The 26,279-nt window shown below is 37.0% G+C and overlaps 1 protein-coding gene across 1 annotated transcript; it reads left to right on the plus strand.

Annotated features, from left to right (window-relative positions):
- The first annotated feature begins 267 nt into the window (after positions 1-267).
- On the plus strand, positions 268-24,951 carry Rbm13 (RNA-binding motif protein 13). Its single transcript, XM_083127490.1, has 9 exons — positions 268-448; positions 7,427-7,473; positions 10,230-10,373; positions 12,871-13,053; positions 16,805-16,934; positions 18,051-18,161; positions 19,669-19,770; positions 23,216-23,284; positions 24,728-24,951. Exons 1-9 carry the CDS (start codon positions 434-436, stop codon positions 24,878-24,880), a joined length of 954 nt encoding a protein of 317 aa, XP_082983616.1. The 5' UTR covers positions 268-433; the 3' UTR covers positions 24,881-24,951.
- The last annotated feature ends 1,328 nt before the right edge of the window (positions 24,952-26,279 follow it).

The raw sequence follows: 26,279 nt of genomic DNA on the forward strand, positions 1-26,279 counted from the left end.
TCTAGGGCAACACTGACAGCTGTTCTTTTTTTTATAAACAAAAGACTAACAAAATTGACTTGGACATCCCGGGTCTAATTTATCGCACGTAATCAAAACACCTTCTCTTTGAAGCGCTGTGCTTCGTTCTCTGACGTCAGGTTAAATGCTATAATTGTTAGGCTAATTGTAGTGTATTTATGCTTAAAGATTTAAACCTATCAAACCTAACCTAACCACGAAAGCATTCCGCCCCAGCGTCAGAAGATGAAATACGAAGAAGGTGTTTGACTTACGTGGGATAAGTCATACCCAGACAGGACACCCATGTCAGGAAAGCATGGTGTTTGAAGCAGGGATTAAATATATGTGTTTTGAAGTGTATACAAAGAATTTAAGTTTTTTAAATACTTCCTGTGTTATTTAGTAATAGAGGAGGAGTAAGGGAGGCAAAATGCAACACGACGACGTAAGTATATGTTTATATTAAATCGTTGAGATATAACGATTCGTTTCAGGCTGATAGCCTTCTGTTCACGTCTTCCGTATTTAAGATGTCCAATTTATGAGATTATCAAGGAAGGAAATAATTCTAATTTCGTTTTATATGTTAATAATAAGGTAAAACTTCGATACGGTTCCAACGGATTTTTTCATTTTTACACAAGACACTACTTACAGAAATGAGTTTCTGTAGCATTTACAAGTTCGTGGAGGTATTTTCTTTCATCGTGGAATCTATTTCACCGGGAAATCATGTATTTTTCAACAGAAATATCTCTCCGACGCACAATTGCTGTTGGTTTCGTTAAGACTCTAGTTTACGTACTTTTCCTAAGGAATACGAGTCATATATCGTTGGAAAGGTTATTTTATAAGGAATTCAAGAAAGTAAATCCCAAGGCGTGGAATAATTTCCTGGAGGAGAAAATCGAGAAAAACCGATGTTGTCCGGATATGCGTGATTGAACGTACTGAGGACATTTTTCGATGATGAAGCACATATTTAGGGGTGAAATGAGTGCTAATGGAACCTAACCTAACCTCGTAGGCATACCTCGTTCCCGTGAATGGATAGTGACAGAAATGTAAAAAGAAAAACTTACTTACCTTACGGATGCCGGAGCGATGGCTGTCTGCTAGCACGGTTTTGTAAACGGGCAAGAAGGACGTAAACTAGAGTCTAGCCTTGCTTTCATTTGCTTGCACTACGTGAACCAAATGTTGCAAACAATTGTTGACGAAACTCCCTGTCAAGTGTTTCCAACCACGCCGTTTTTTTTTTTTTTGCAAGAAGGTGACAATTTTAACTGTTTGCCTAACCTAACCTTGCCGTGCATGGTTTTTGGGGCTATCCGTGCATGATTCGTGGGGCTTTCCGTGCATGATTCGTGGGGCTATTCATCAATTGGGGCTTTCCGTGCATGGTTCTTGGTGCTATTCCCATGAATTGGAGCTATTCGTGAATGGTTCGTGGGGATTTTTCAGTTGACAAGGTTGGAAACACTGTCCACTGATGATCTACCATGCTAGTCAAGCTGTCTCACCATATTGTGTTACGGAAGTGACGAAAAAACGAAGAACCATGATTACTCCTCATGTCACAAATTGAAATTATTTTTGTGAAAAGAGCAAAATACCACCTTGAAGAATCTTTCGCAATGCAGAATAGCTAAGTACGAATGTTAGAAATGACAAAATAAACGAGGGTTACGGTTCCGATTGTTTTATGATTTCTCCTAGCACAAAGACTAATTATTGTAGAATTTTGGAAATCATTGTCACAAGAAATTTGAACCTTCCTTAAAGTAATGAGCACTGTTTGGACTCGAAGGAAAGTTATTTATGTTGAATAAAAACAACTTGAAAATTATCTTACTCACTTCTCATGGACAAGAAATTCTCAGTCGACAAGTGACAGTAAATATCATAGAAGCATGGGAATGAATGTAGAAATAAATCAAAACCTTAGTAGAATGCATTTAGGGAGTTATTTTAATGCTAAGGGAACGAAACCTAACCTAACCACGAAAGCATATGTTGAACAAAACCTTAAGTAATCGCTAAAACTCTGCAGTATGTGTTAACAGACATACATCGAAATCAAACCATGTAAAAATTGCATTCGTAGCATGATGAAATGGAAAGACAAAAAAAGGAACTTTGGCCTAAATGAGTGAGAGGTGTTGGGACCATACCAAAGTTTTACCAATAATAATACTAAAAAGCTTTTAAAAGCCACTCAGAAGATAGGCGTGGAAGTTACCACAGAAGTATGATAACACAATACATATCTCAGTTTGAACCTATATTACAAAGCACCTATTTCAAATGGAGCAATTACAGGATACCGGGAGTATCTGTGATTGCTTTCAAATTTGCCATACTCACTAATTTTGGCATCCTAATCACAAATCTGCAGTTAAAAATTGGCGGTCACATCTAGAAAATGTGAAATAAGTAAGTAAGTAAGAAGCGTTCAAAAACTATGTTTATGAATACCCAGAATTGTAACTATGCTTGCCTAACCTAACCTTACGTGAATGATTCGTGCAGCAAGTAATGATTCGTGCGGCAAGTATATTTTCCAAATTTACTGAAGATGCCATATTGTCACATGTAAAGCAATGCTCCATGCAACGGATAGTGAACTTCACTTGTTCACATCATCAAACATGGGGACCATTAATATCGACAATCATAGCAGTAATGCATGCATGGTATTTCTCATTTTCTAGACGTGACTGCCAATTTTTAACTGCAGATTCATGATTTTGAGGTCAAAATTAGTGAGTATACCAAATTTGAAAGCAATCGGAGATACTCCCGGTATTCTGTAATTATACCCAAATAATTAAGAACCCGTACGATTAGTTGTTATTCCTGTTGGATTATGTATAAAATGTAAGTACCGGCCAATTTTAGTATCTACATTAAATGTAGTATTCAACACACTCTCGGCTAGGATAATTGGCATAAGCAGCCCTTCTCAAGGCTGGAACAAACACCCGCACCCCTTTTCCACTTAGGAATATCTATTTTTTTCCACTTAGGAATATCTATTTTGAACACGAAAACGATTATAAAATCATTACTACTTCAATATTGTCCCAACACCTCTCACTCATTTATTTTGTCATTTTAACTTTCGTACTTACCTATTATGCATTGCGAAGGATTCTTCAAGGTGGTGTTTTGCTGTTTTCACGAAAATAATTTCAATATTTGACATGAAGAGTAATTATTGTTCCTGCTTTTTTGGCTTGCGTAAGACAGAACATGGTGACAATTTTTTCTCAAATACAACATGACAACAATCCTTTAAGTTATCTTGTAACTCTAAAAATTGCAACTCAAAAGCTTAACATTTATGGCAAAATGTATGTTTGTAATTTTACCACCACTTTTCTCCTAAACTATGAAATATAATTTTAAAAGTTTTACTGCAACATTGCAGACTGACGGATTATCTACAATGACTGAGTTTAGTTCCTTATACTCCGAAAATGCATTGTAGACACAGTTTTGGGGTAAAAGAGAGCATGGTATAGAGCATACATGCAACATGAGGAAAATCAGTTTTTCATTCACAATCTTGAAACATATTGTTCAATTTCACTCACATGCAATACCATTGCAGTCTGCAAAGTTTTCTAGCATGGTCACTAAATAGATGACTTGTCTTTCTTTGCCTATCCACCCCACCCATGCTCCTCCTAAATAGTTCATTATGTTTCAATAATGTTACTGTAAATTTACAGTGCAAGTATTGTCACAATGCTCCTGAAAGTTTGATGCACAAAGCTCGAAATTGTAGTCTGAAAATGTCAAAAGTGGTAAAAATGTGAAAGTATATGTATGCATTGTATTTACTTGAGTACTCGCTTACTTAATAACTTTCCTAAACGTTTCGTATGCGGCTATATTCTTAATTATTTTAATTTGCTATATACATCATTCTATTTACTTCTATTATAGTATTTGAACTCTTCTTTTATATGTTTCTCAATTTACTATAATATATATCATCCCTCTTCTCCGCTTTAAGTTTTTTATAATTTTCTTCACTCCTCTTTACATAGCGTGCTGCCATCTCTTGTCGATTCCGAGAAACCATTCCTCCTTGCAACATTCATTGTGTCGTGTGAAACTGGCACGTGACAAGACCCTTTTTATTTTTTATTTTTTTTTTGGATATATGTTCGTATTATTTCTTGTTAAAAGTCTATTTCTAGCATGATTTGAAAAAAATATCCTGAAAAACCCACTGTGACTTGTACCACATTAATTATTTTGAGTATTATAAGCTTGGCTATGCCTTTACTTTATAAGTTTTCTCAAACTGTTGACAATTCTAGAATCTCACGATTATTTAAAGCAATAATTTACAACATTTTCTGAAAGAAAAAAAAACATATTTTGAGTGGGTTTTTTCAAAGTTGTTTTTTCTGAAAAAACCCACGTGGGGAAAACTGGGCTGGGCCCACCCGGGCCAACCCTGGTGTGTAGCAGTGCGAGTAAATAGAATGCCATGAACAGGAACTTCTGCACCAAGATTGTAAGTGCATTGTGGAACGGAAACGTATTTAGTGTAATTTGTTCTGGCAAAAATTTTGTAGGCTGATTTTCAAATTCTATATACTAAAAATGTCCTCCTCCGTGGCCGTGCAGTCTATGGCACCTTGCATTGGACGGCAGCTGCGGGACGGCATGGGTTCGATCCTGGGTTCAGTCTCTGGGAATTTTCGGCCTGTGTATAGGGCCGGTGGCAACCCACCATCGTGAGGAAATTGGGGAGCTTCAAATGAGTAAGCGTAATCCGGTCGCGTAGACCTACTACAATGGCTGGGTATACGTTGGGCTGACCCCCCAACTATTCCAATCCTGGTCGAAGATCTCCACGCTTAGAGGTGACGAATGAAAGCGTGAGTTTGAGACCGGCAGCCAGTAGGTAAGCCATGGCCCTTCATGTGCTGTTACACACAGGATTATTTTTATTATATACTTAAAACCCCCCTAAAATATTGTTTGTATGTATTGATTGCTGCCACAAGATAATATGTGCATTGTGGAATGGAAATGATATTGAGTGTAACATGTCCTGACAAAAAAAAATTGCAGGCTTTTTTTTTTTCAGATTCTAAAGGGTGTTTCATAAAGTGCGCAGTTTTTGAAAATGCAATAACTCAGCCAAAATAGCATGAAAGTTTACTTTTTTATTTTTATTATTTTACACATTCACTACGATTTAATAAGTGAAAAGTGCCCAGCATATGCCCGTATGCAATTTAAAAGTGAAAAATTATGTCTGGCATATGTCCATATGGCATATTGCTTCGTTTCGCATGATCGGTTGCTTTGATCTCTTGCGTCAACTGACCCTTCTTGTAAGGGTGCATATGAAGGTCTTCTTTCAGTATTCGTTGTACTGAGAATACCGATATCCCCAACTGTTGTGAACGACAGCAAAGTGACTTCGCGGGGCTAACATTCACACTGTCTTGCACTACTGCAATGTTTTCATCTGTGCGTCGACTACGTTTTCACCCAGGCAGATTTATGGGTGCAACTGACCCGGATATCTCGAATTTCTTCACCAACCTCCTAACTGTTGTTACAGTGGGGGCATTGTTACGTCCGAAGATCATACGAAGATTACGAACTGTGTGTGCATATTTCTGTTAAGTATTTTCAAGATAACAACGCGTTGCTCGATAGTGAACCGCTCCATGGCAACTAAGCTGAACAAATGCCAAGAAATTGCTCAAGTAATAATCGGAGTGATCAGAGATTACGAAAATGATAAGAACAGTGTAGCCAACCTTCAAACAAAAAATTGACAAGCGATTTAAAAACTCCACACTTTATGAAACACCCTATATGTAGTTGAAATTGGCCTAAAAGTATTGTGTTTGTGTTTTGATTGCCTAGGTTTACCAGAGCTGTAGCAAGCTGCCAATTATGCTTTAGTTTCCACAAAGGTGTAAACCTGATATAATGGTAAATGAAACTTAGGATAGTTGCAGTGAACCTCATGATATTTTCATTCAGTATTTCCCCACCATATTCTTCGGTTAAAGGAATTCTGACTTCATTTAATACCTCACCCCCACCCTAGTCAATCTTCCCTGGAAGATACTGACTTCCCATATAAGAAGAAATTTGAAAGTAAGGTTGTGCATATTTTTGGCTTTACTGGGAATATTTCTGCATTTTTCTGATATTTTGAATTTATGACATATTTTTCAATTTTTATGACATAATTACATACATATTTTAAGTTTTATATAGCATATAGTCCAGGCCCTAGTTATAACATAAAGTCCCGGGCTCTAGTGATGACTAGGGCTCGGATTTTTAGGTAAATAAATATTTTTTTCTGCGAGTAGATATGACCTCGTGAGTGAATTACAAATTCTGATCATGGTAACTGGAGCCTACATACCAAATTTTATTTAACACAACATATTTTCGAATTTTTTTTATGTAAATACACATTTCTTAATATTCGCTCATAAATGCATAAAATGCATGTTTTGTCACAGAAATTCCACATAAAATTTCATATCTACTTAAATTCTCTTATTTTTTAAAAAAATATCCCAAAAAGAAATCAAATGTCAATTTTTTTATAGTCGCTGTACTTATTTTTGCATCTTACAGAGGGAAAAATTTCTGTAAACATAATGTACCAAAGGCACAATACAATTGCTTCTCAGAAAATTCCAGTATGCCATGGCAAAAATAATTCTGTCTTTAAAATGATGTGTAACATTTCAAATGTATTGGACGGTGAACAGGTAAAAATTATTGGATATTTAAGTGTGAGTGAAATATCATGCCTTAAGTATGCGAGGTTGACTTCGTGTGACGTGGAATGAACATTTTCGCAGTATGGCTCTGTTTCAGGACAATCGTCAGTCCTTTGTGATGGTCAATTTAATGATGACAGTATTGTAATTCACCATTATTAACTAAAACATGCTAATTTCATCTGTTGAGTAGAGCTGTTTTAAGCATGCATATTTTCCATGTTTAACTACATAAAATGTAAATATTTTCCATATTTTGAGCACATAAAAAAATAAATATTTTTCTGATTTTTAGCACCTAAAAATCCGAGCCCTTGTGATGACGTACCCTGGATGCACGAAAAACATTCGTAAAAAATGTGTTTCGTGTGTGACACTATAAATGTAGCAGAATTAAACTTCCTTTGTCTATGAAACACACCAGCTACTGATACTAATACTTTCTGCTGGTGAGACACAAAAATTTCCCAGCAAGGGTTTACATGAGATGCATGACTTTCAGGATTGAATATAGTATCTATCATTGGTCTCTCAAGGTGTACGTAACATTTATACCATAAATTGTGTGCTAATAATATTGAAGATAACGGTAATTAATAGAAAGTTTATAGAGTATGTTTTCTTTTTTTTTTTAGGTTGTATGGAGTATCATCAACAACTCATTTTGTTCATTCAAAGTTTCGTAAGTATTGAAGGCACTGAAATGGATCATAAGAGTTTTTCCTTTACTGGCTTTCAAGTATGTACTCATGCCCGTATTTGTGTAAAAGTGCTATTGCATTGTAGTGGATGTTACATTCACGTAGTTCAAAACTGTAAAACATCCATACAGATCTTGACAGAATCAAGGTACAGGACAGGTACTTTGTTTATATTTAAGAAACATTTTTGTGGTATCACAATCTTAGTCATATCTTAACTAAAGTGAACAACAACAAATAAAGCATATACTGTAATGGGTGATACAGAAATGAGAAATGTTTCGTGAAAGTTAAGAAATTCTGTGAATGAAAAGCTCGTAAAGAGACTTCCTTTAATTTACATATCCATTAAACATTTACAAATCAAAGGTGTTCATTGTGCTCTTTCATATTTAAAACTTTTTGGTAAAAAATACATTACTGTAATGAGTGCTATGGTCTTGAAATATATCTGTTTAATCTAAAAGATTAGGGATTTGTTTTCATTTTGATAAATGATAAATGTAAGACCATTAAAATTTAGTATGACAAAATTGCATTGTTAATCAACTTTTTTTTGTAATGATTTGGTCAGGAAAATTTTTAGTCGTATTGAACACAAGGCAAGGCAGTGACTGTTTAACAAACATTTGGTTTTCCTTTAAATAGTGCAAACTATATTACAGTCTGTTTGCTTGAGCCATTGTATCAGATGTTGGTAAACTTGCTTACCAGGTGATGAATTTTGTAAAACAAACATCATTCACAAGAAAACCAGAGTGGAGGGGAGGGTTGATTGCCTGCCATGGAAAATTAACTTTGAAGCAATATCAGACTGTAGAAGGAGGTGGGGTTTTGCATTCACTCACAGTCAGTATCCTTTAATCAGTATCCTCCGAGTGTGTAGAATTATAACTTCCTAGTAGGTTTCCTTCTTACATGGATAGGCAAGTCCTGTTTAAATTCTTTATCCTTGTCATTAGAGTGGTGGCAGGCACATACCTAGAAATATATTTGGGGGGGGGGTCCGAACCAAGTGTCCCAGATATATTATTATTAATAATAATAATTCAAATAAATATTAATTAAAACATGTAAATTCATTAATATTGCATTTTTATTATTACATGAATACTTAAGAAGATGGTATAAGAATATAAATAAAACAGCATATATTTATTATCTAGTTTGTGTGTACTTAAGATCGCCAAATTTGTATAAAAACAAGGAAATTAATGTCAAATAGATAAAGAATTGAATATTTATTGAATAATAATAAAAATGATGTTCCTGATTAATATTTTATGCATATTTTCATAAGAAGTAGTGTGCATAAATATTCTTTGGTACTGTCGTTCAAAGCAGTATGATCCCAATGTAATAATCCTTGTCTTACAGGTTCATAGGAAATAAATAACCATCAATTATAGTACATAAATGCTAAAAAGTACATTTTCATTATTTTATTATAGTACTTTGTAAGTCTTTCAGGGGGGAGGGTTCGGACCCCCTGTACTCCCCCTAAATATGTCCTTGAGTGGTGGCTATGTTGGAAACAAGTAGGCCCTTGTGGTCAATATGGGATTGAAAGTAGCAACCTTGAATACATGAATGATGCCCCCCCCCCCCTTGGAAAATGAATGTCCATCTAAAAATTGTATATTTCACACAATTCCATTTCAGTCCCAGTACCAGTAATTTATGTTAATTATTATAAATTACCTAGGTAGTTGGAAGAAACATGATAATTTCAGACTGAAATGGTGTTTTTTTTGAGTGGGCATCACTATTATGAAGGTAAATATGTCTCTTGCCCCCCCCCCCCCCCTGGAAAAAATCCTGCGTACATCCATGCCGTAATATTATTTATACTCATAACTTTCTCCCATATTTTGTCCAAAAACTGTACCTTCTCTTCCAAATTTCTTTACCTACTTAAAGATACTTATATCCGTCAAGTTACTTTCAATGTAGCCAAAAGACTCATTTTCTGTGTTGAAACTACTGTCCTACCTAGGCCATATACTGCCTCTTTGCCATGGAAACTGGCAAAATAGTTCCACTTGGCTGCCAGCCTAAAAATAGTTGACATGATATACTTGTTAAATTGTCCTGCACAGCAAATGGTTGGTCTCGAAAGTAGTAGTGGTTTGTTACATTATGATGCTGAATTGTTAACACGTTCAACATTACATTGTTAAAAAATGCCATTTGAAAGTTATGATTTTCTGCACTTAATGTTGGTATAAATCATTTTTTTTTCAATAATAATGGCATCATATTTCTGTAAGGCTAGCACATAAATAACGACAAACTCTTTTTAGTTACTGTGTTATATCATTTTTAAAATCATCAGGTTTTTCTGACCCACCCTGTACTATTTCAAAAGAGGACAAAATTTTTTTTTTATTGTTCACCTTTCTGTGCATGCTTGGTCCTTCTTTATTATTGCAAATATTCGGTACCTAAGTTCAAGTCAGCTGTGAGAGAAAATTCACAGGTTAACTTTGACTTCAGGTTGCAAGGACTTAACCTCGGTTCAACCTTTATACAATACAAAATCAGATTTCAGCATGACTGCAGGTCAGTTTTACTGACCAATCAAATATTACTAGGTGTCCTGCAAATTTGTATAATTTAATAACATTGGATAGCATATACAACTTGTGCCGTGAATTGTGTGTTGATGTTTTGTGAAACTTGAATATCTTCTGTTAGTGAAAATGGTGCTGTTTCTATGTAGAATTTTAATTTCCAGGACCAAGAGCCAAAGATTTTGCCGGAATGAATACAACTTGACAGGGTTTTGCAGTAGGTCATCTTGTCCACTTGCCAACAGTCAGTATGCTACCATCCGGGAAGAGAAAGGGATCATATATTTGCTAATGAAAACAACAGAAAGGTAAGGATATACTGTAGTACAGTTTTTTTTAACCCATCTTTCTAGTGGTAGAAATGTTACATGCCTTTTTATACTTGCAAATTTTCTTCTGCAGCAGGTATGTTTTTTTAAACTTTAAAGCAAAGTAATATTATATATTTTTTAACCTTAAACCATAGAACATTTGTTAAATTTACAGTACATATTGTTTGTTATAATAATTGTGCATAAATGAAGATACATTATCAACACAGTGTCATTGATTTTAAAAATGAAATTCTTTAGTATGCATGAATGTTTAGAATAATGTGTTCCCTCATGCATGTGTTTCATCGTATGTGTTTTTGAATACTGTTATATGTTTATGAATGTATTTATTGCTCACAGTGTACATACACAACACAAACTCATCAGGTAAAGAAAATATGAACACAATTGTATTCTATAGACACTAAATTTATAGAAATTAATTTCAGGCTTATATTCTCAAGTAAATATCAATGGAATGTCTCAGTCTCAAAATTTAAATATAATTTCTGTTATAACTTGAGAGTAATAATGTTGGCATTAAATTGGTTAACCTTTATTTAGTGGACAGGACATTTTTATGCTGTAAAGTCTCTCCGGAAAGGAGATTTTCAAGCACAGTCTTTTCAGATGTGCAGTAAAGTAAAAAAAAAAAGAAGAAAGTTGGAGGACAAATATTTGCTATCGACTGTTGAAGTTGATGGTGTTCTTTTACAAGATATAATCATACCCTTGTGATAAAGCACATTTTGAAAACCTGTTCCCATCAAGCACAATTGGAAGATGACAAAATTTGCACCAAAATTGTTCTACCCCCTCCCCCTTAAAATAAACCGAATTAAATAAGAAAAATCTAGAATGTATTACTATTTTGAAACTTCAATCGTGAGAAGTTGAAAATCATTTGATAGAAGAAACATTGTAAAAGAAAATTCCAAACAGAAATTCTTGTGCTATATTCACTTTTTTCTTCTAACTGTGCTTGTTGAAAGGTGTAGGGGTGTCAAAATTTCACGTGCTGTAAAAACCCAAGTTCCCTCACACCAAAAAAAAAAAAAAAAAAATGAATAAATTCAGCTCTCTCTCAACAAATATATAGTTTTTATTCTGTATTTCTTTTTAAACATTTCTCCAAAAGGTATTTTATTATTGTGAAATATCTCGCAAGTCCAGATGTCCTTAATGTGGTAACAGGACTAACACTAGGATTCCAATATCGTAAGAATTGTGCAATTTTCATTGATCTTTGACAATAAGGTGTGATATTTCCATTTAACCTTTAGAGGTTGGCTAGGACAGCAATGATCCCAGCAGCTGTAAATCCTTAAGCATGTCTATGATTGTAGTAAAACATTGATTTTTGAAATCCGTGGATTTTTTTTTTTTAATTTATGGAAAGAAAACTATTTATTAAAGCGAGTTTTAGTTTGGATGAAATGGCAGATACAATTTTTACATTCCATCTCATTAAAGGTCAAATTAGAGGAGGAAGAAGAAGTAATTTAATCAAGAAATATTTTTTTTGGGAACTCCTGTCGCCCCCACATCAAACTGAAGGGATGGAGAAATTCAAAGTTTAGCCCTGCTATATACACCTACAATTGTACTAAGTGTAGTTGAAAATTGTCCCATAGTTTATCATAAAAAAACTAATTAAGTATTATGTGACAGCAAAAAAGTTGTGTTGTCAGTTATCCCCTAAATCTAGTCTATTCTTCTAGCAATGACTATATATCCTTGTACTTATCACAAAATATCACTTTGAGAAACTTTAACTTTTTTTAGACTTTTGAAGAAAACCCTAGAAATTTTCCTGGAAAAAAATATTTGTTTAAACTTTTGTCCATCACTGTTTAACCCTTATTTAGTACACTGAGGAAAAGGGTGTGCAACTGTCTCTGCACAGTACCTACAAGAATAATATTTACGTAGCCGACTGCTAGCCTAAAGTTGGCACCTATCATGTTTTCTTTTAGTATTGCATAATCCAATTAAAAACTTCAAATGGTTATAGGACACAAAGAGTACTACTGTATTTTAGATTTTTTTTATTTACATGTGTTTATTTGGGGGGGGAGAAGAGCTCTTCAAATATCATTTTTCTTTGTAAAATTTCAATTTCTTCTAATTTGTGTTTTTTGGGAACTGGATATTAAAATTTACCATCCCACAAGAGGGAGATTCTTTGAGAAAAACACGAAACCCTACTTGTCTACGGTAAATAAGTTTACTCCTATGATTTTTTTTTGTGCAACAGTGGGCATTTGAAAAGTACATGCTTAAAAACCTCCAGACAGGAGGCTTCTATCGAATAAAAGTTAAGTTGTTATATCATATGTGAATGTGTGTATATTTATACAAATACCTCTGCCAGATTCAAATGGTATACAATGCAATTCTTAATATTTATAACTATTCTGAATAATAATAATAAGTATCACTATGGTTCAGCCCTACTCAAGTGTATAATACTTCAAAATTTCTTGTACAGGTCAGCATTCCCTTCAAAGACATGGGAGAGAGTAAAATTATCTAGGAATTTCGAGAAAGCGATTCAACAGATCAATAAGAACCTTCTGTATTGGCCTGGCTTCATAAAACAGAAATGCAAGCAAAGATTTGTGAAAGTCACGCAGTACCTTATACGAATGAGAAAGCTAAAACTTCGCAGGCAGTGAGTATTTTAAGTGTTACTATTTCTATGTAATCTCATGAAAATAATTCATGTTCCTAGAGTCTGTTGCTAGGGTGGTGGTTAGTGGTTATTCCAATGTGTGTGTGAAGTTCAAAAGGGGAATGTATTTTATCTACAAAAAGCAAATAAAAACTTGAAATATGGGTAGGGTGGGATACAGGCATTTGAAAATGACAAGGGTGAAATTTTAACATAATAGCCTTACTGAACCTAGGAGCCATGTTTTTATTGTTGGTAGGTATGGAGGAGGGATTGTAATCGTCTCAGCATGGGTGTTTGCATGGCTGAGAAGCCTATAATAATTCAATACCTCGGAATTGTAGCTTTCCTGGAGACGTGATTCGAACAGGTGTTCTCGGGTTACCAGCCAGGTTAAATTGGATTTGGCTTCCAACATTTCGAGGCCATACATTGCTCTCATCTTCAGGGAATGTAAAATTGGAGACCAGTGTGGGTTTATATATATGACTATAATGTGGCTGAGTTTGGACTCTGTATTCCTATTGGTTCCCTCTGGATCTTGGTGTTCTCATTGGGTGGTGTCTTGTTTTTACGGAGGAGTGGGTTCCAGGCATGACTGAGCTGGAGTCCCATGTCCCTGTTGAGATTGGTGCTTTCCTGTGAAATGGCTATGGCTTCCTTTACCCCTCGGTCCCAGTAACCAGCACATTTGGCTATTATTTTGGTGTCGGCAAGTAAAATCCTGTGTCCCTCGGTGATACTCTGTTCCGTGAGTCCTGACTTTTCCGGTTGGAATAAACCGATATTACGTTGATGTTCATTCCGTCGCTGCTCAATAGTGCATCTCGTTTGACCAATGTATGGTGTCCCACACTCACATGGTATTCTGTAGACTCCTGGAATGTGGAGTTCTAGGTTGTCTTTGACTGAATGGAGTAGGGCCTTGGGTTTTCAGAGGCGGCCTGTGAATGGTCTTCACCCCCGTGCCTGGCTAGAATTCTGCTTAACTTCCCGGAGGTGTGGCAAACGAATGGTAAAACTGTTACAGCTTGGCGTTCCTGTCCTGTGTTGCTACTGGTAGATGGGGTGTGCGGTGCAGTATCGGTTCTTGTAAAGGCCTTGTCCTCATGTTCGGCTTCCCTGGGCTGTGAATAATCAGCCCTTGTAAGGACCACACTGTTGTCCATGCTTGTTCTCTACTGAGATGAAACTGCCTTGTTGATCGCCCTGTTCATATCTCTGATGTGGTACCCATTCTGCTGTAGACTGGTTCTGAGGTGAGTGAATTCTGATTGTAGATTCTCCTGGTCCGAAACGGTTACTGCTCTGTGGGCTAGTGTGTTCAGAACGGCGAGGTGTTGTGCTTTGTGGTGGAAGCTATTGGCATTTAGGTACAGATCAGTATGGGTGGGTTTTCTGTACACACTATGTCCAAGGGTGTCATCTGGTTTGCGGCGGATTAGGATGTCCAGGAATGGGAGGCAGCCATCTTCTTCTCTCTCCATGGTGAACTGGATGTTTGAGTGCCGTTTCTTAAGGAAGTCCAAGAGACTATGTAATGCCGGTCGTCCATGTGGTCAAATGACGAACGTGTCATCCACATATCTGTAGAAACAGGAAGGTTATTTGGAAGCATCTTTCAGTGCTTCGTGTTCAAAATATGGAAGAGGAGAGGTGGGGAGGATATTGCAAATGAAAACCTTAATTTGTTTTTATTTCTTAGCTATTACATTTCTGTGTGTAGGGTTGCACAAATGTGCACAGACCTATGGCTGATCTAAGAGGTTTATTTTTTAATTATGGGCTGTTTTGCACTTTCATTGGCAACACTGCGTGCTTGGTGTTTTGCGCATGTGCGTTAGTTACCAACATGTCTTGCATGTAAACAGATGCCATTTGCATGTTGTGAAACGCTTGGTGTGTTTGTGGTGGACAATGGAAGTGGTGTAGGTGATTGAAAATCCTGCCTAGTGTGAGATACGATCAGTGATCAGGTTTTTGACAGCGAAAAATGTGAAAGTGGCAGACATTTATCATCAGTTACGTGAAGTGTATGGTGAGAATGCCATTGTTGAAGGCAAGGTGCGTATGTGGGTATGTCTGTTTAAGGCTGGTCGTACGAATGTTCATGACGATCCACAATCAGGATGCCCCTGAATCATAACGAACTCATTGGTGCATGATGTTGATAGCGTGATATGAGCCAGTCGCCGTTTGACAGTGTCAACGCTGTCCTATTTTTTTCCTCAAGTTTCATGTTCTGTAGCCTACTGTACACAATTTTAGTGGAGAATTAGAATTTCAGAAACCTGTGTGGTCGGTGGGTGCGCAAAATGCTCACAGAGAAACACAAGAGTAAGCGAATGGCAAGGGCATTGTCTTTTTCAACATGGTACCAAAGTGAAGGTGACAAACTGTTGAGCTAATAGTCACTGGGGACGAGTCATTTGTGTCCCTCTACACCCGCAAAACAAAACAACAATCCAAGAAATGGCGCCACACATCATCCCTTAACAAGAGCGAAGTTCAAGCAAGCGACCTCCACCAAGAAACTCATGCTCACCATCTTCTGGGACAGGTTCGGGGTGCTTCTGATTGAGTTTCTGCCGAATGGACAAACAGTTAATGCAGCCGTGTATTGCAACACACTCAAGAAACTTCACCGAGTAATACAGAATAAATGACAAGGAATGCTGTCTTCCAGTATCATGTTGCTGCACGACAATGCAAGGCCACACAGTCGCTCATTGACTCATTTGGCTGGAAGCGGATGGACCACCCTCCGTACAGTCTGGATCTCGCCCCTAGCGATTATCACCTATTCCTCCACTTGAAGACTTTCCTCGCTGGGAAGCGATTCAACAGCGCCGATGGAGCCAAACAGACCGTGATGGATTGGCTGTCTGACCTGGCGGCAGATTTCTTTGGTGAAGGTCTACAAAGTTCATCTACCGCTACGACAAGTGTCTCAACAACTATGGGAACGACATTGAGAGGTAACTGAATGTACATATGAACAGCCACAGAAGTAATTAAATTTCTTGCTTTGCATGTTTTTGTTTTATTTCAAAACGAGCCCTAATTAAAAAATAAACCTCGTACATATATTTTCAACTTTGAGTTAGTGCTTGTATACCTTAAGAAGAAGAAGTCTTTTGGCTCCATGTGCAGTCACTCCTCTTCACTGGTGCAAGTGTGTACAGGAGGTGCCATCTTTAAAATAACAAAAACTGGCATTTTGAAGCTCACTTGATTAGTGTTGCAGCTTTGAGGTCATTTTGAAAAGAACAGTTGATACCTCATGTAAATTTGAGCTATATACAGTCTGCCATACAATTTTTATCGGACTTTTAAGATTTTCATTTGACTTGAAATACATATAAACATTTAATTTTCAACACAGTTGACTAAACTTAATTTGTTACAGTGGATGCAAAATTGCAGACATAAATCATTATAGATTGGTCTGGAAATTTGGATAAATGTTTCTGAAAAAGACAGGGCATTTTGTTTTTACAAAAGTAATGGGAGCCCTGATTGTATTTTACTTCTGGCAGAATAGACTGTAAGTGTGGAAACTATTCACATGCAAAATTCTGCAGTTGATGCCTTCACCTGGATTTCCAAAATTTACAAAGTAACTGATTTGACTAAGTTCACAAGTATATGGTACATTTTGTTGGATGTTCAAATATGTTTAACAATTTTGGCGCATTGTTAGCACTTCTTAACTTGTTTTAAAATAAAAGTTTTTCTTTTTGTTCTACAGGAAGAAATTGGTACCAATACAGAGCAAGATCGACCGAAGAGAGAAGCGGAGGGAAGAAAAGGCCCTTGTAGCTGCTAGACTTGATACGGCTATTGAGAAGCAGATCATGGAAAGGTTGAAAGAGGGTGTGGTACGTGTGCATACAGATTTGTTTCTACATTAGAATATTTGCCTTTTTTTATAATAACAAATTTAGTACGAGTTCCTTTAAGATCTAGATAATAAAAGGTGGTAGAACTGAGCTGATACCGATTCCAAGACATATCAGCCAATACCAGCTGATACTTTTCGCAGGGTCTGCAAAAAATGTCATGCGACACTTTTGGGGAATCTAATTGTCCTGGAAAATGATGTAAAATTCAGGTTCCATTTATTTTGTGTGAAAAACTAATTTTTGACTACATAACAGGTATTTTGAAGTAAAACTCTGCCAATGGAATACTCACCCACTAATATTAATCAAAAGTTTGAACAATTTTTAAGTGTTAAAATTTTCAAGCATCATCATCGGTATCAGTGTCGACATTGGTATTGGCATCTGTTCAAAGTGGTATCAGCTAAAGTGGTTTTGATAGTCAAAATTCATGAAATATTTCTCGCAGTCCCTAATGGCAAAATAGTAACAAACTGAAGAGATAGATTGTTTATATAGTTTTATATACCCGCAAGCAATTGTGAAGGAAGGAAACTTTTTTGAACAGAAGACATGGCAATATCAGGATTACCTCTTATTTTCCTGTTAATCTTCATCATCATCCTTCCCCGTTTCCTACCTCTGGCTGGGTTGGCATAGCAGTCAAGCCTCTCCATTTTTTCCTGGTCATCTACCACTTCTCTCTTTCCACGGTGTTTCAATCTTGTCTTTTCTCCTAACACTCTCCACTATCTACTCTTTCCACCGACATCTTGGTCTCCCCTTTGGCCTTATTCCCGGTAATATGTTGCTCAATTTCCAATCTTCCAACCCACTTACCCTACTTCCCCCATCAATTTCAGCAACTCACTATCATCGTTCACAGCAGGTATGTAAAGTTACACTGAATTATTATATATTTGAGTATGAAGAGAATTCACCCATGCTATGAATTGAAATAACTATCCATTTTGTAGCAGTTCTCTGTTGATATGTGTTAAAATATGTCTCATTGGTACATCCCTAAATAGATCAATATCAAATTATTTCTGAAATCAGGAGTAAATGTGAATGCTCCAGCAAATGATTAATTCTTCTATTCTTTATTTTTAGTATGGCGACATTTATAACATCCCTCAAACAGCATTTGATAAGGCATTGGAGAAGGAACAAGTAGAGGAAGATGAGGATGAGATAGAAGTAGAATCTGAAATGGAGGATGAGGTAAGGTCCATGTGCACAAAAGCATTGCACTATTTTCAGCAAATCTAATAATTTTGACTATTCTGTTTACGGAACGATGTTCCTGGATTTAACGTGGTCCCCCATTACAGTGGAACCATGATATTATGAAGGATTTTCCAAAAATAAGTTTTGTGATTCTTTTATTCACATGGCTTTTGATTCAGGAAAGCAGATACATTACGTGTAAAATGATACACACTTTCTCAAATTTCCCACATGGATTCCACCAATGGTGTCAGGTCTCTCAGAACACCAGAAGTGAGCAAGCACACCTGGCTTATTCTTCAAACGACTCTTTCAGTCTTGTCACTTTGTCTTTTGTCCATGTCTGTAATATTCGGTTTGTTCACCATTGTGACTGAAGTACTAGTCGAATGGGCATACACTGTGTTGACATTCCACTCTTCTGCCTACTTCTGTGGATGCATGGCATGTCGTCCTCTGGGGGGTGTAAGGGGTGGCCCTTCCACGTAGAGCACCCAATTACACCCTGGACTGCATTTTGCAGACTAGCGAGGCTCTGACATCTGAACCTACAGCCAATATAATCCTCTGTAGGGCTGTGTGTTGTCCTTATGTGTGCCGAGTGCCCCTCTACAACTTCAGCTTTTAACCAAGTAAGAATATTTTAAGCCTTCGACATTACAGATATGTTATATTACTGTAGTTATATTTTAGTTATGATAATGCGCTGGACCCTATATAATGTGATGGGTGCAAAATAGCCTAAGTGCTGACATACCCAATTTTTTTAAATTCAATCAATCAATGTCATCCTCTGGAGACCACATGACAATGAGTGAGACATATGACAGTCTCATACCTGCAGATGGTATAATGTCCTCATGCTTATATTACATCTGAAAATATCACTATGAGAAACTTATTTTCGGAATCACCCTTGCTCGTTCCCATATTTTACATTTTTTTTGTTAAAAATTCTTAGTGGTGGTCTCAATATAACAAAATGTTATAAAATGATTTTACGATTTTACAGTTTGGTGCCCTGAAAAATGTAAAATAGTGATTCCACTGTGACATTCTTGGTCCCACTTCAATAAAATATTAACATTTTCTTCCAGATTTTACATTTTTCTGCTTCTTAAATTCTGTAGCCCAGTCCCCTGAAAAATGTGTGGTTAATTCTATTGCCTTGTAATTCAAGTGGTCCCAAGTTTGACTTCCTGATGGGGCCACATTATGGTGGTTTAGATCCCACTTGAAACAGTAGATCCAGTCTCGATTAGCTTATCTGAACGTAAAGTTAGATAAATGCAATCTTTACTTTCTTTACAATCTTCCTCTTATTAGTAGAATTGAAGTAGTTTTCATGTTATTAAATAAAAATCTTCCTGAGGTAGAAATGAATTATGTTTAGCAAGTTTGTTGTGCATACATATGTTAAGTAATGGTGTCAGTTTCCAAAAACATTAGTAATACATTTCATTGCTATCTGTAAATTATTGTTTTAAATCTCTTTTTACAGGAAGAGATAGAAAAGGAGCTGGAGGAAGAACTAGAGAATGAAGATGAATATGATGTGGAGTTCGTGCCTGCAGGTAGTGATGAGGAAAGTTCGGATGAAGAGGTAAGATGTGTTCTGCTATAGATACATTTAGGTGCTACTAGTTTCAATACATGGAGTCCAACATTTAACGCTAAGGCTGATTCCCAATGAATTTTGTGATATGCCAGTGGTGTTGGTTTTGAAGAGTATCATATGGTATTTGCTGTGAAACTGTTACGGATTTAGGGTGTCCTGTAAGTTATGCAAGTACTGTAACTTAAAATGAATTCTAACAGTTAGATGGTGGATTGTATGAATAAAAATTGGTCACATACTCTAACGGTAGCAGGTACGTGCCCAAGAAGTGATAGCTTCCCTGATGGCGCAGTGGTAGCATCATCACCTTCTAATCAATGGGTCCTGGGTTCGATATCCGGTGGAGTCGCATAGCAGTTCGGATTCCACTTTAAACTGTAGGTCCAGTCACAATTAGCCTTACTGTGCATAAAGCAGACACCAAATCAACCAACCCAAGAAGTGAGCAGTTTCTCCACTTTCACATGAATAAAATCCTCTTTTACATAGTTTCCAACCAAGTGATTCATTATAGATATATGAACTTTTTTATGACCTAGTGACAGGTAGTTCTAACTAATCTGAAAAAGTCAGGAAATTTGGGAAACTCATCCACAAAACTTGAAATGTCCTGAAAAATAGGATTTAGGGATGAAATAAATTCCAGGGTCTCTCTCTGAGATAATATAAAAATGTTTTTATAGTTTACTTTTGTGTCTTTATTTAGAATGTTTTTGAATGTTATTCTCTTGAATGGTAAGTGCAGTGCAGTTTAAGATTTAAAACTTTCGTAGCAACATGTTAACCTTTCTTGGTCGGGAGAGCATGTGCTTGGAGTCTGGTCATCAGTCTGGTTCAGTTCTTGGAGTGGGTGATCTGGTGATAATTTTTCTCACAATATTCCAGGAAAAGAGCTGCTTTGGGCCTCACTCAGCCTTTAATCAATTCATGCCATGAAGGAGGGGGAGGGTAAAGGCAGCCAGAGCATGATACTGATCACATCACCTCCAGTGTGGCTGAGCTTTAGAATGTGTTGAGACTCCCCCCACAGTGCAATGCATACAGGAAAGCTTTTTTGTCTTCTCTAACCTAATCTTTATCTCATTCTATCATCAGATATCACACAATTCACTCAAAATGACAAATTGCTTTGCGTTGTAATGCTTTAAGAGATAGCCCATGATTTTCAACCTTATGGCAATGGTGAGAACAGTACAGGAAGATGGGAAAACAACAGTATCCTCTTTTTACCAAACCCTAGGATTATGCTCTGGGACAACAGTTGTTTTCGGAGACACTAAAGGATACTTTTCGGAAACCCAAACTCTTGTTAACCACCAAGCCTGAGCTGGGGGGTGGTCCAGGGTGAGTGTTGCGCTTCATTTTACAGAAAGTAGAAAGACACTGAAATCCTTAATGAAATTGAGGAAACATAGTCACACCTCCTCTGTTAAATTATCACTGGGCAAACCTCGCCTGCCTTCTTACAATAATATAACTTTTAAGAGAGTTAGTGTTTTCACACACCTATCAATCTATACTAGGGATGGCCAGATCCAGATCCTGGCGGGTCCGAAATCCGGATCCGGTTGGTTCCGGATCCTAAAATTTTTCGGATCTGGTACTTTCAGACCGTTTTGCCATCCCACATGCGCTTCTTTGGAAAGTAAGAATGTGCTTATAACATATTGTTACCTGCTAATATACATATATATATAATATACATACACACATATATATAGTGTGTGTGCGCGCGTGCGCAATTTGTAATTAATTAATACACTTACAAGGGAGGTCCCAAGTCTCCCCCTCCGATTTCTATGAAACTTGGCAGGTGTATAGAGCCCCCCCCCCTCAAATGTCAAGATGAGGAGAAATTGAAGTGGGGATCTGACTCCGAAACCACGTAAATATGGCATAAGAAGAAACAGGAGGCATAGGGCCTCTCTATACACCTGTCAAAAATCATGGGAATCGGAGGGGGACACAGGGGTCAGATGATCCCCACGTCAATTTGTCCTCATCTTGACATTTGAGGTGGGTTTTGCCCCCTAAAACAGTTTTTTTTGCTGAAACAAAAAAACAAAAAAACACGCATTTCTTCCTTTGAGCCCCTCTATGCACCTGCGAAGTTTCATGGAAATCGGAGGGGGACACAGGGGTCAGATCCTTACTTCAATTTGTCCTCATCTTGACATTTGAGGGGATTTTGCCCCCTAAAACAGTTTTTAGCTGAAACAAAAAAACACGTATTTCTTCCTTTAGGCCCATCTATACACCTGTCACGTTTCATGGAAATCGGAGGGGAACACAGGGTCAGATCCCCACTTCAATTAGTCCTCATCTTGACAATTGAGTGGGTTTTGCCCTGTAAAACCGTTTTTTAGCTGAAACAAAAAAACACGTATTTCTTCCTTTAGGCCCCACTATACATCTGGCAAGTTTCATGGAAATCGGAGGGGGACACATAGGTCAAATGCCCATTTAAATTTGTCCTCATATTGACATTTGAGGGGGGGGTTGCCCCCTAAAACAGTTTTTTAGCCGAAACAAAAAAAAACACGTATTTCTTCATTTGGGCCCGTTTATACACACTCCTGCCAAGTATCATGGAAATCGGAGGGGGACACAGGGGTCAGATCCTCACTTCAATTTGTCCTCATTTTGACATTTGAGGGGGTTTTGTCCCCTAAAACCGTTTTTTTAGCTGAAACAAAAAAAACACTGAATTCTTCCTTTGGGCCCCACTACACGCCTGCCAAGTTTCATGGAAATCGGAGGGGGACACTTAGATAACCTCCCTTGTTAGTCTTACACTTTGTAATTATATAACACTGCATATATTATAATGTTTTAATTTGTAAAACTGTAACTGTAGAACAATTGTATAATTTTTGTATAACATTTCTATCTTGTTATATGTGTTAAAGGTTTCATCCTGGAATGGAATGTCTCACATTTATGTGCGTTTTCATTTCCAATACATTCGAATGACTACATATTCGTTTCAATGGCATTTACAAAATCACCTCTGACATTTTATGTTCAGCAAGTAAGATTATTTTTGTGCACGAGTGTGTTAGCCGATGCGTAGTATTTTAGGAACAACACTTGAAAAAAATCTTGTAGGACTAACGAAAAATTTATTTGTAATCGAAGATCATAATACCTTTTTAAGGTGTGGTAATATTATAATGGGATTGAGATACGAAACTTTCGGCCCCGGATCCGGATTCGAAATATTCGGATCCGGATCCAGATCCGGAACTTTCGGATCCAGATCCAGATCCGAAACTTTCAGACCCGGATCCAGATCCGAATGGATCCGGATTTTTCGGATCCGGATCCGTTTGGCCATCCCTAATCTATACTGCAACATACTGAAAACCTGTTTCTCCCAATATGCATATTTTGAGTTTGTGACTTAATTGCTTTTCCTTGTGCTTTTCAGATGTTTAAAACAAAGATTGAGGATGATGCAGAGATGTTAGCTCAGGAGAGTGATGTGTCAGATATTGAGGTAGGGATGAGTAAGATTAATTCGTACTGTGGTGGTATTGGACAATATAGGAATATCAGCTCATATTTTTACTGATCCGATGTATCTGTAAATAGTAGGGCTGAACCAATACCATATATTCTCAGCCCTAATAAATAGCCTAGAATGTGATGCAAAATTTCTACCATTTTTGTTGTCATTTATGAATTTAACATAATTCATATGCTCTGGTTTTGTAAAGTAAATATCTTAAATATGATGTCTTTTTCAAAGGCAAAACCTATTGTAGTCTCTTGTTACACATAAAATTAAGGAAGTTAAAGAATCATTGACGTTCTTCAATAAACATTTCCATTTTTATATATATTAGTTATTGGTAATTTTCATATCAGTATTGTTTAATATTTCATGTCCTTTTTTTCCCCTACACTATTAATGCACTGAAGTACACAGTACTCCTATTTTGTTACGACTTTTACCTACCTCAATGAATAAGAATCTTCTAAAAGATCAAAATTAGTTGTGCAGTTCATTGTGACTTCTTTGGATTACGTGGTAGAAAGTGAAAACTTCCTATTTCTGTTCTTTGCATTTGACACTGCTTTTTGAGTTATAGCAGTTATTCTGCTGTATTATTAGAAATGTCTTGTCTTTCATATACTATCATAACGTTTTAGCTTTTTTCAAAAATTAAGTTCTCGGTGACAGTAACCACAGTGTTCAACCCCCTCCCCCCATGACATTAATCCTAATAAATAAATGAGCAGCAAGAACAAACGTGTTAAAATATTTAGTTTTTAGAACATGAATTGATATTGTATAATTTTCACAGTATGTATGTGATCTGTCCTGAAAGTTCCAAGCCATACAATACCAAAAATTACAGTTTCAAAAAATCTATATATTTAGTGAAACTACAAAATACAAGAAACATTGTACATACCTGCAGTCCCCTTCAAATTAAGCACCTTGGAATCTCTCACACTTCTCCCAGCGTCGTTTCCACTGTTTTGGCCTGAATCTCATTGTCGGTCCGCAATCTCTTCCTTTTCAAAGGTGATTTAAGGTTACGGAACAACCATAAATCGCAGTGACAAATCTAGCCTGTAGGGTGGCTGAGTTGCCTACACAAAGTGATGTTTTGCCAAAAATGCAAATGCGACGATCACACACTAGATGTGCTCAATCACCCACATCTTAACTTCCAGCTGACGCTGCCAATGACGTCATCTTCATTTACTCATGTGGATTATAGTCCACTCTCATCGTGGCCGTCCAAACTGTTATCATTATATTAACATTGGCTTGATATTTTCGGGACAGACCACCTATGTATGAAGGTTGAAAGCGGCAGGTAATAGAATACAAGTAGACAATTTCTCGAATAAGCTTTAACTTAAATTTATTCTTGAACTATTCCATCCCAAAACATCAAGTATTAATACAGATTTATTTGAAATATAGGATATGGCTGCAGCAGTCATAGGCAGCCAAGCTTCAGGAAAGAAACCAAGCATGGAGAAGAAGGCTAGAGCCAGATCAAGAAGGGAGAAGCAACGTGTGGAAATTGAGTATGAGTATGAAATTGACACTCCAAGGCAGAAGCTGACTACATGATGATGAATAAAACATGTTAACATGTAACTTGTATATAAAGTACTGTTTTAATAATAAAAAAATGAATTTTCCAGAAATTTGTTTTGTTACATTAACAAATTAAAGATTTTGGAATTTATTGATTATAATTTATTCTGTATATAGTGAAACCCCGATTTTACGTTCCCGCATTATACGTTTTCCCTGCTTAATACATTCATCCAGTCAGGCCCCAGGAAAAGGCCATGTTAAGTAATAGGACGTTTTCTTGCTATTGAAGCTGGTTCATTCACCATGCGAACTCGAACTTCCAGATGTTAGGCTTTCATGCGAGAGGAGGGAGCAAAGTGGCATGGTTCAGTGAAAAGGGGGGGGGGGCAGGACACAGCAGGAAGGGAAAACTGCACTTCTTGCATTCCCAGTAAAGATACAATAAGCTGATTCTTCTGCCTCGGGATCAGACAATAAGTGCACTGTTGCCAAACTGAATCTTGCTAAATGATGCCTGCCTTAGAATTTGGACAACGAAAGTTCGCCCTCCCCACTCTTGAGTGGAAAATTGAGAACAAGACTCGACCATCATTCACTTCTTTACCCACACAGATTTACGGAATCCTTCCTAGTTCACAGGAACGAGAAAGAAAAGCTTGTTTGTGAAAACTTCTTTACTTCTTGTCTGCAGCGTTAGAATAGAAAAAAAATAAGGGTTTGCCAACCTCCGCTATCCGATACTGAACAAGAACTGCACTTGTCTAATGGTAAGTCATTTAGATTCCTAAGGAAATACGATTGGATCTAGTATATATTTCACTGTAAATTATTTTTAATCTGAAGTTTTTCAGGAATGCTAATGTCATTTGATCATCAGAATGAAGCTGAAGCTAACTTGATTCTTTTTTTCTATGGGTAGATGAGTGAAATTTTACTCACTGACGGAAAAATATTCTTGTAAAATCGATTGTTTGGGGGAAGGGGGAAGAGTTCAGGCCTACGTATTTTTCTGCGTGAGGTGGAGAATGGATTCTTTTATGCAGATTATGTGACTCGTATGTTGTAAAGTGACAGGGCCAGGAAAAAGCAGCTAAATTTAGTGCACATCTAAATGCCATTAAAATGCGGGTGAACTAAGCTACCACATAAAGCGGCTCTGGAGCTCACGCAGCCTAAAATGAATTTGTACCTGGGGCAACCTTGGGGGTAAAGGCTGCCCAAGCATGGTGCTGATCATGTCACCTCCAAATTGGCAGAAATTGAAGAGTATGTGGGGGTAAAGACAACCGGAGCATGGTGCTGATCACATGATCTCCCAGATCCCCTATATATGCATCACAGCATGGTGCAAAGTACATGGGGAACTTATCTTTGCCTTTTTCTCATTTGAAAGTGGGGGCGGTCCTTTCTCATGCCCCCTGTGGTATCA

The sequence above is a fragment of the Lepisma saccharinum genome, chromosome 8 (genome assembly GCF_977018435.1).
Source record: "Lepisma saccharinum chromosome 8, izLepSacc3.1, whole genome shotgun sequence".
Lineage (NCBI taxonomy): Eukaryota > Metazoa > Arthropoda > Insecta > Zygentoma > Lepismatidae > Lepisma > Lepisma saccharinum.